At 46.3% G+C, this 11,022-nt stretch overlaps 1 protein-coding gene across 3 annotated transcripts; it reads right to left on the bottom strand.

Annotated features, from left to right (window-relative positions):
• Positions 1-44: 44 nt before the first annotated feature.
• IFT46 (intraflagellar transport 46) lies at positions 45-10,890 on the bottom strand. 3 transcript variants are annotated; one of them, XM_074976921.1, is made up of 12 exons: positions 10,728-10,890; positions 10,388-10,484; positions 10,224-10,303; positions 7,650-7,783; positions 5,723-5,797; positions 5,524-5,617; positions 3,206-3,334; positions 2,633-2,754; positions 2,212-2,278; positions 1,603-1,663; positions 1,003-1,088; positions 45-732 (listed from the first exon to the last, which is right to left on the bottom strand). In XM_074976921.1, exons 1-12 carry the CDS (start codon positions 10,743-10,745, stop codon positions 637-639), a joined length of 1,059 nt encoding a protein of 352 aa, XP_074833022.1. In that variant the 5' UTR covers positions 10,746-10,890; the 3' UTR covers positions 45-636. The 3 variants fall into 3 exon arrangements, with proteins under 3 accessions (XP_074833022.1, XP_074833023.1, XP_074833024.1); XM_074976922.1 differs by having other exon boundaries at positions 2,633-2,751; XM_074976923.1 differs by having other exon boundaries at positions 10,224-10,300.
• Positions 10,891-11,022: the final 132 nt, after the last annotated feature.

The following is an 11,022-nucleotide window of genomic DNA, read 5'->3' as shown; positions in this document are numbered from 1 at the left end:
TCCTTGCAGAACAGGTTTACACAAGCATACAAAGTGTGGTGAATACATCACTTTATTAGAAAGGTCTGAGCTTGCCCCCTGGTGAAAGACTGTCTGGGGGTTTCAGTGATACGCATCTCTCCATTCAGTGGCTGAATCTTGTATTTGTCTCATAATGGAAACTGCTGGAGAGAAGCAATTCAAAGCCCTTTCCTCAGTGAAATGCTGATTCTCCAGCAATGCAGGCTGGGGCTCTGGACTACACTCTTAAATATTTACTCAGGGGAAATAGAGTCACAATCCCAGTCATCAGAACCAATTCTGAAACTCAGACTGTAGAGCTGCAAGGTTCAGCAGTTGTGGGAAGGGCTACAAAAGGAGTCCAGACAGCTGCTTGGCCACAGTGAAGGCTGAGCCCAGAAGCAGGTGTTCTACCCAAGCTGATTTCAGGGATATTACTACCCTTGCTGAAGTGCTCCCATTCACAAGCACTTGTTTTGTGCTGAATTACTAATTCATCAGTTGTATGCTGTCCATCTGCCAGTACAGACAGAAAAGATGGCAGGTTCAGTACTGCTTTATCTTGCTCTGCTAGTTGGCTTAGGCTAAGGCTGTACTGCTAGGTACGGGCCCCAGCTCACGAAGAAAGCTTTTCTCTCAGCTGAAGCTTAACACTTCTGCCTCTCCTGCTTGTGAGGGTGGATTTGACAGAGGACTCCCCACCTTTCGTCCTTCAGCCAGAGCTTTGAAATGCTATGGGAGAAAGGAGACTCTGTTAGTGTAATGACTTGCTCTGGTCACTTGACAACACATGCCGCCAGTGGTTTAGAGACAAAACATTTAAACCACCTCCTTAAAAAAAAAAACAAAACACACTCCCCAAAACATCAGAATTCCACTATGACAATGCTGTGAGGGGCATTCTTTCAGCTCAGCCCCCCCAAAAGGTACAATAAGGATAAGTGACTTAACAGTCGAACAGCAAGAGCCTGGAAGGTAGTGGACAGGAGTGGAGTCACCTACCTGAGAGTTCTTGAACTCTGAAAACAATGAGAAGAGGACGTGCAGGGATTGGACCCGACTTTTATAGACAGGAATGTCCAGAATAGCTAGGAAAAAACCATAAGGATACTGAGCATTCTGCTGCTGCCTGGACATACGTCCTTTCCCAGGAGCATCCCCGCCCTGAGTCTGCAGAGGGAACAGATATTTTAAAATGGTGGGGGGAAGGCATCTATTTATCTGCACAAGGACATGATACTGGGAGCACCAGGAAAAAAACATTTTGAAATGAAAGCTCTGGCTTCGGGCCATCGACTTTGATGCAGTGTGGAAGGGGACCTCCTCTCAGTCTGCCCTTAGGGTTCTCACCCACACCTGGGACATGGTGACATAGAAAGAGAACTTTGAATAGAAGGGGATGCCACTAATGCACCTCAGATTCCTCCTCTGAACAGCTGGAGAGCGCTGCTCTCAGGGAAGTGCTGCCTGCTCAGCCACCCCTCTAGGCACACAGCACTTCACAATTTGTGCATGGCAGTACTTGGAGAGTGGGGTAAGGAGCTGCCAATCTGCTGCCTCCAAGAAGATGATGAGAGTGACACATACGGATCCTTTGCTTACCACATATCACGTCAATATACTCAGCCAGGCCACAGCTGATGTCTGCCGTTGGAAGGCTTACCTAGAAGGGAAAGGGAGGTGGTGACTCATGATTAAGCTCCTGTTCAGTTCCCATACAGCAAGAATATGGGAGAGTGTTAGTCCAACACACAGCAGGCCCAGCCTGGACAGCAGCAAGGTAAGCTTCCTCTCTGTCCCTGACCTCCGTCCCGTTTACAAGGAAGGAGGTCCATTCATCCCTTGGCATCTCTACCAATGCTGGGAACGGTTAGCACCAACTATGGTGTTGCTGGCTGTGATAAGGATGCCTGTTCACTGAGAATTGGACTGAAGCTGACCCATTTTACACAGGCCACTGAACAGGCATTACAGGGTGGCAGCTTTCAACTGACTGACCTTGTTGGATTTGAATCTTGAGCTGATGAGCTAGACACACCAAATTGCCTAGACAGTGGTTTTCCTTCATATTGATACAAGAAACTCAAATAGTTTTGAACCAGCCTGCACTAATGAGGGCCAGCACAGAGTAGGTAAAGAGCCAATGTGAAACAAAAGCCAAGATTGTGCCTGTAATACACAGCTGTCTGTTAGGTGGGCTGACAATGTTACCTTTCCCAAGAGCTCCTCAAATTCTGGAGACCATTCCTGCATCAAAGTCTCAATATCAGGCATTGGCCTGCAAGGGGAGAGAACCAAATTTGCATGTAAAAACAGCAAGGTAGCAGTAATTCTGCTGGATGTGGGGCTTCTTGAGAGTTCACCAAAAACAGACTGAAACAGAGTTCAAGTGATGAGTCTGACATCAGACAAAATGTAGGAGGTAGGCAAAAATTGAATGCAGGAGTCCTGACTCTGTTCCCTACTCAAGCTGCTTACACTTACTCCCTTCTACAAGGACAAACTGGAGCTATCTGAATTACACAAAGTCAGCAGAAAAGAAACTCCCTCAATTAAACGATACTCAAACTGCATCACTGCATGTAAGCCAAGCAAAATAAAATACACAGGCAGGAGGGTATGGAGAGTTCACCTGGTATAGTGCACAGTAGCAGGAGGTTTGAAGCGATGTAACTCGCTGATACTCTCGATCCAGTTATCAATAGCTTTGGGATTCTTCTCTGCATTCTCCAAGCTCTTCACTTTTATTTGCTGCTGAGAACAGAAAGGAAAATATGGAGACAGACTCTCCAAGGTTGGAGGGTCCCTGCAAACTCTGTCCTTCATGCCTGGCTGGATTGGGTGGTTTTGTTCTCTTTACCAGCTGTGCTGTTCCATCCATTATCTGCATAGAGGAACAGAAGAGCAGCTGAGAAAAAAAAACACAGTGACCCAAACCAGACAGGAGCAACCACAGAGGATAAAGCTCAGACCCAAGGAAACAAATGGATCCAAAGTTGTTTATTCAGGTGCATGTGTGAATGAGAGCAGACACACTATTCTAAAGGCAGGTTGAAGAGGTTTTTCCTGTTCATGAGATCTTAAAGTCAAATCCACACTGTGCTGTAAAAGCACGGTAGTCATACAGACACACAGGTTAGAACAAGACTCCATCTTTCTACCAAGCAAAGCGTGGAGTAAACAACTCTTTCCCTTCATAACTTACTGCAATGTTGTGCTGTTTGGAGTTTTCACTTAACCAGAGGGAGAGCACCGTAGGATCTGACTGTTTTGTGGATGGCTCATCCAGGACCAACAAGCCAAGGTTATCTGGCTTGCCATCAGGCCGTGGAACCTGCAGATAAATGAAGAGTAACTGATTTGTCTTCTAAAAGCAAAACAGAAATCTGAGTGATGTTTAAACTGAGTTAATCTAAACTAATGACTGTGCACAGACTAGCCTCAGAGAAAGAAGTGGAGAGACAGAGTTGCATGGCACTTCTGGAGCAGAAAGAGCTGCAGCTAAATTGGGATGCTACAGAAAAAAAGAGCAAGTGGGAACACCAGAATTAAGGGACTCCCTGAAACCCCTAGAAGAGTATATAAATTGTAAAGTTGTTAAAACTTAGCTCACCAGAAGATGCAAAAGTGGAGAGCAAAAGGAGCTGTTCTGATTGCGAAATGTGATCAGCAGAAAAATTTATAAAAAAGCCAAAGAGCGTTCAGAGTTTTACTCAAAGGCCTCATTTTTTCCATAACCTCTGTGCCCTTACTTTAAAAAAAAAAAAGAGCTGGTGGCAATTACAGCAGCACTCAAAAAAAAAAAATCCACTGCAGATAGGGATGCCATTTATATTCTCATTCAGCTTCCAAAATTAGTAATATGAAACTGTAAACAAGACAAATCAACACACTCCAGTCACTCAGGATAGAAATCCTAATCTCAGACAGACAGGAGGATAATCCAGAAGTAAAAGTAGGATTGAACTCTGGAAAAAAAAATCTTGGTAGATGGACAAATCCAAGAAAAGGGAGATAGGAAAATACAAGCTACCAAATGTGTTGAAACAGGAGAAGTGAAGCTGAAGAAAAGGACTTGGATCCCTGAGGGACACTTTGTAACTATGATAATGTTAGAAAAATAGTTCTAAATTTGCTTTAACTGGGGATAAGCATAACTCTGGTAACTGTGTGCTACATTTTAAGTAGTACACAAAATAAAGGACAATAAGAGGAAAGTGCACGGGGGGAGGGGAAAGAGTAGAACAAACAGAGAGTGTTAATCCGCCCCCATATAATGACCAAATGGTAATCTATGCCTAAATGAAGGAGTAAGATTGCACAGGAGCAGAATCTCCCCTTTGGATTCCAACAGAAGCAGTAAAAATGTTCACATGGAAAGTACAGGTTGAACTTCTCTAATCCAGAACTGTCTTATCTGGCAACATCCATAATCCATCATGATTTTAGTTGGCCAGACGACCACTTATCATGGGTGTGGCCAGTTTCCCATGGTCCCATAAAGTTTGTTTCCAGCCACTGGTCCTGGCTCTCGATATTCTGTGTTGTTATTTAGATGTAATTTACCCCTACATGTATTCCAAGAGCTCAGTAAGCAGTGGAAGTATTGATAATGCTGCTAGACAATAGTGACCTCCTGTGGTATGGCAAATTATCTCCTCTGGCACTGGTCAGGTCCTGAGGGTGCCAGATTTGAGAGGTTCAACCTGTACAACCTGCTGGGGTTTGGCAAAACTCAGTTGTTTGGGGACAGACATATATTATGCTGGTATTTTATTTTTGGATTTAAAGTAAGGAGAATGCAGGAGAGAAGAATTAATAGAAAAAAAATCATGAAAAGTTCACAAATAGAAATGAAGCCACATTCAGGCTTAGAATTGTGAATACTATGTCATTAGAAATGAGAGAGACCGTGTACACACGAGGATTCATGCTGTCAAACAGCTAATGCATCATAATTAAGTTTTTCAAGTAATCCTACATGTGGCAATCAGTTAGACCCTGAAGAATGCCAGCAAGAACTAGGCCTATAAATCCTATGTAATGATTTAACTGGTTAACCATTAAATGTGGGGCTGGTGGGGAAGGCAGTGTGCCTGGGGAGCCTGGCTGGAGTGTCCCTGCCTGTGGTGCTGCCATGGGCGGTGGTTACTCCAGAGCAGCCCCTGTCCACAGCAGTCTGGCCTGGGAGCGCCACAGGTAGAGACGCTCCAACCCATCTGGAGCAGCCCACATCCCTTGCGGCCCTGGGAGCAGGCACTCCAGCCCAGTCAGAGCAGCCCCTTTCGGTGGGTATGGTATTGCTCCAGCACCTACCCAGAACCCAACCCCCAGGCTGCCACAAATGGGGGCTGCTCTGTTTGTGCTGGAGCGTGCCCTCCCCCTGCACATCTGCCGCAGCCCTGCTTGGCAAGAGCAACCCCCTGCTCCTTCTCTCACTAAATTAATATTGGTTGTGTGGGCAAGAGCACAATCTGCTCCCGCACAACAGGGGTTACAGAGGCGGGTCTGAAAGGCATGTACCTTTAGGAAGGCATCAATGTCTCCAACGGCTGGAATGAAATCTGGAATGAAAGGCTGCAATTTGTGTTCAAGCTCTATCATTTGTGGAGCATACCTGAGAATGACATATGCAAATTAACATCCAGGACAGAAGTATTTCTTTCTGTAACCACTTCATCCCCCCCAGAAGGACATTCTAATGCAGACTCCTCCTACTTACCTCCTTATATACTGGAAGAGCTCTTTAATCTCTGTAGACACTGGTAGATACTCATAATCTGCAGGGTTGTAGGCACTGAAGACAAGAAGAGATATCTAAGACCAATAGATTCAGGCAGGTTAACTTAAAGGGGTATTTGTATCTGATCCACTGTGGGTATGTTAAGGAGCAGAGTGCCTTAGGCTTTGTCTACACTAGAGCAGAAAGTCAGTTTTAAGGCACTTAGCTCAATTTTATAAGGTGACTGTCTTCACTGCAAATACCACTAGGTCAATTTTAAGGGACGCTAATGTCAACATTTTTGCCCCGCCCATATCAAGTGGCATAACACCAAGTTCGAATTTAAAGGGTTGAGTTAATCCTAGGGTGGAAACAGCGTTATTTTAAATCGATTTTATTGGCCTCCAGAAATATCCCACAATGCCCCAAATGTGTCCTGTCCACCACTTTCACCTCTGCTGCTCTCCAGGTGTTTGGGAAGTAGGTAACAGGAAGCCTGGGAATTTTTATTAATTTTCTTTCTGGCCAGCATGGGTAGAAGACCTCAGGGGCAATCGCATCTAGCCATGAGTTCTCAGGTGCCTTAGGTGTTTTCAAATGGCAGGGAGTGTGTATGTGGTGGGGCAATGCACTCTGGGATGATGAGACACCCACAAGCACTTATGGCACATTTTTTCCCCATAACACACTGGCACAAAAACCCACAATGCAAGAGGGCTGCAGGCACTGTGGGACAGTACCCACAATGCAGTGTTGACAGTCAAACCTAGCAAAGGTGAAGGACTCACACTATGTCAACTTTCTGAACATGTGTGGGCATTCACCGTCGACTTTATAAAATCTAGTGGTAAAAAGCAGACTTCAATAAATTTGACTTTTATTTTGAGTGTAGCTGGAGCCTTCCCATCTTAGCACACTCCTACTGGGGGATGGATCTGGCTACACACGTTCAGAGGAGCAATCAAGAGAATCCAGAGTGTGACATCTTTAAGAAATACTGCAAACTCTTCCTCTTTGAAGATGTTTCCACTGTAAGAACAGCACTCACAACATGGACATTCCTTTCTTGCCTAGTGTTTTAACAAACAATACCACTGTGATAGGCTGCAAACCAGACTCAACAAACTTATAGTACAATACAATGTAACGACAAAACGATTATTTCCCTCAAGGCAGGCTGGCCTGCATGCTAGACAGCTGTATGCACATTATGAAGGCATTGCTTTTTAGAAGACACTGTACTCTTTTTTTGCAGCACAATGTTTTGAGTATATTAATGGGCACACTAAAGTCCCTGCTTTCAGTTACTGCTAGTTTAGCGTACCAAGTCTCAGTTTTTACCCAGACTACCTGGGTAACACCTACATACCTCAAAGAGGCTGACCGCATTAGCTTTTAAGTTCACGAGTAGGTATTTGTAGGAAGGAAACTGGGCAGCAATATTTGAAATCTAAGAATCCTGTCAACAACCAATTAAGAATCTTGCTTAGGAACTCAACTTTTAAGATCTCTAAAAAGAGTTCAGCTTATGAACAGAACATCTTTACTGATGCTTTTCCAGTCCCAGAGACACTCTTCCTGTACACATTTAATACAGCTACATCCTGGTATCTTCATTCTTCAGGGCTGATATTCTGCAAGCAGGTCTCCAAAACCTTGGATTTAGGTTTACAGTTCTCCCACTGCAACACTCCATTTGCAATACCACTGAACTGTCTGGGAAACTTGCACTTGCATATTATGTACCTCAGCTTTTAAACACTTCATTCCCCACACTAGCTAACCACCTACAGACATGTCTGCACAGAACTGTTAGAATGTAACATTATTCAACTGGCTTGTTAGGAGCCCTCTTTCAGAATGGAGCCCATAATTTTAATTCATGTGCCTACTTTTACCATTCTTAGAAATCAAAAATCCCTCATACCCCTCCAGAGGGGCTCCATGCTCGTCTTCATCATCGTCATCATCCGAGTCAGTTTCAGATGAATCGTCCTCATCTTCCCCATCCTCATTCTCACTAAATCCTCGCTGAGAGGCCAACTGGGCAACCTTCTTCTCCTACATCAATGTTAAAACCAGAGTTATGTTGCAATAAACATTCCCAACAGCCCCATTTCCCAGCTCTAGCATCTTTCATTCTAAACAGAAAACACCCTCTGTCCAAAACTGCCACGAAAGGGTGTGGCACAGCTGTGTAAGAAAAGAAACTTCCTTGTGTGCCATGGAAAAGGAAGGCTAGCACAGACATTTAATTTAGGATTGTCACTGGTCTTAGTCCCACCCACATGTATGGTGTTAAGGGATGAAGCAAATGTTCTGTTCTAATAATCATTTATCTTTCTCTTTGATAATCTCAAAATAGTTTACCAACATTACTCAGCCCTTTCCAAAGTAGCTGGTAGCATGACCACACTTTGCAGCCAGAGAAACTGAAATACACATGGGGAAACCTGACTCACCCAAAGCCACACAACTAATTTAGGGCAGTGCTAGACATAGAACTCAGGAGTCCTGACAGTAAGCTCTTCATCTCCCATCCTTTTTTATCCTACTTCAGCAACTGAGCACAAGTGAGCCAGGTATTCCTTGCATCTACAATGGATAGTGTCAGCTGCCATGATATGAAAGTTCATAAGAACGGCCAGACCAAAGGTCCATCCAGCCCAGTATCCTGTCTGCTGACAGCGGCCAATACCAAGTGCCCCAGAGGAGTGGGCCAAACAGGTATTGATCAAGCAATCAATCCATCCTACAATCCTCCTACAATCCATCTCCTGCTTCTGACAAACAGAGGCTAGTGACACCATTCCTTACCCATCCTGGCTAATAGCCATTAATGGACCTAACCTCCAGGAATTTATCTAGTTCTTTTTTAAACCCTGTTATAGTCCTAACCTTCACAGCCTCCTCTGGCAAAGAGATCCACACGTTTACTGTGTGCTGCATGAAGACATTTTGTTTATTTTAAACCTGCTGCCCTTTAATGTCATTTGGTGTCCTCTAGTTCTAGTATTATGAGAGCAAGTAAATAATTTTTCTTTGTTCACTTTCTCCACACCACTCATAATTTTATATAGCTCTATCACATCCCTCCCTTAGTCTCCTCTTTTCTAAGATGAAGAATCCTAGTCTCACTAATTGCTCTTCATATGTGACCCATTCCAAACCCCTAATCATTTTAGTTGCCCTTTTTTGAACCTTCTCTAATGCCAAGATGCCTTCAGATCTCTCTATTCTTCCTAGTACATGGAACTTGTTCTATCTACTCTACTTCAAAAAAAGAAAAATCTGATTCCTTCTTACCTTCACCTGAATATAAACAACATGTCTTGCCCAAATATACTGCAAGTACATTTCTTTTACTCAAAATGGGTTTAAACACACACACACCTTTCCAAACTGCTTCCCTGCAATTTCCCCAGTAGGACTCAATACACAAACAACAAGCAGGGATGTTTAAGAGTGAGTAATCTGGTAATTGAGTAACCTGCCAAAATGTCCCGTCAGTGACTTGGTTAACACACACCAACACCCCCACCCCAGCCCCCACTCTGCTGCATTTAAAAGGGATAGCCAGCAGGCAGACTGACTCACCTTAGCTGCGTCTACACGTGCACGCTACTTCGAAGTAGCGGCACCAACTTCGAAATAGCGCCCGTCGCGTCTACACGCGTCGGGCGCTATTTCGAAGTTAACGTCGACGTTAGGCGGCGAGACGTCGAAGTCGCTAACCTCATGAGGAGATAGGAATAGCGCCCTACTTCGACGTTCAACGTCGAAGTAGGGACCGTGTAGACGATCCGCGTCCCGCAACGTCGAAATTGCCGGGTCCTCCATGGCGGCCATCAGCTGGGGGGTTGAGAGATGCTCTCTCTCCAGCCCCTGCGGGGCTCTATGGTCACCGTGGGCAGCAGCCCTTAGCCCAGGGCTTCTGGCTGCTTCTGCGGCAGCTGGGGATCTATGCTGCAGGCACAGGGTCTGCAACCAGTTGTCGGCTCTGTGTATCTTGTGTTGTTTAGTGCAACTGTGTCTGGGAGGGGCCCTTTAAGGGAGCGGCTGGCTGTTGAGTCCGCCCTGTGACCCTGTCTGCAGCTGTGCCTGGCATCCCTATTTCGATGTGTGCTACTTTGACGTGTAGACGTTCCCTCGCTGCGCCTATTTCGATGTTGGGCTGAGCAACGTCGAAGTTGAACATCGACGTTGCCGGCCCTGGAGGACGTGTAGACGTTATTCATCGAAATAGACTATTTCGATGTCGCAACATCGAAATAAGCTATTTCGATGTTGGCTGCACGTGTAGACGCAGCCCTTCTGTCCCCGGAGGGGAGGGGAGGAGAGGAAGGGAGAGGAGACTTGACTGCCTTATCTGGATGCAAGAAGATGCTTATTGATTAGTCATATAACCAGATACTCTATTACATCCCTGATAACGAGGTCACAACAGATAGGGCTACAAAATGCAGTGGTCAAGCAAAGAAGAACATGTGCAACCTCATACCTTGTTTCTTTCTTCTTCATACTCATCACTGCTGTTATCAGCCATGTTTTTGAGCTGTGAGCGTGTGGACGTAGGAACTGCTGAAGAGATCACATAGAAGGCTTTTAAGACTAACAAAATCATTTATTAGGTGGGACAGGATGTGAGATGAGACTTTCCCCTACCTAGCGGCCGTGGAGTCGGCGCGTAGATACTGGCCACCTCTTCGGAGTCGTTAATCTCTAGACTCTCATCATAGGGCTGGTTTTCCACTATTCTGGTCTGACAATAAACAAACACGTTCCGATCACGCTGAGGGGAGGCGGCTCTCGGGGCTCCCTCGCTACCGGCCGCTAAGGCGGCGGCGGGGTGGCCGCCTGGATCGTCACACCGCTAATGGTAAAGGTCCCCGCTCCCATGCGGGGGCTGCCCCGCCTGGCCGGGCGCCCCCCCCCACATGGGCAAGGTCGCTGCCCGCCAGGCACCTCGCCCCGGGGGCCGAGAGCGGTTCCCTCGCCCCGCTACCTGCAGTTGCTCCGCCATGTCCCAGCCTTTCAGGGCCCTGCCCGACGCCGGGGCTCCCTCTTCGCCCGCGCCGGCTGTGTACTGTCTCCCTGGAGACGAACTCTCGCGAGAACCGGCCGCCCCAACTCTACGGCCTTCCGGCGACCGGATCGACTCGCGCGAACCGTCGCGTCTCTCTCGCGTCTATGGTTATGGGGAAGTCTCGCGCAGCGGCCCCTCGCGGCCGGGCAGCGCCGAGGCAGCGGAAGATGCCATTGGGCAGGTGGGGGTCCCAGGCACAGCTCCAGCTCAGGCT

The sequence above is a fragment of the Carettochelys insculpta genome, chromosome 25, assembly GCF_033958435.1.
Source record: "Carettochelys insculpta isolate YL-2023 chromosome 25, ASM3395843v1, whole genome shotgun sequence".
Classification (NCBI taxonomy): Eukaryota; Metazoa; Chordata; order Testudines; family Carettochelyidae; genus Carettochelys; species Carettochelys insculpta.
The sequence above is the reverse complement of the archived record's forward strand: the minus strand, read 5'-3'. Positions and strand labels throughout refer to the sequence as shown.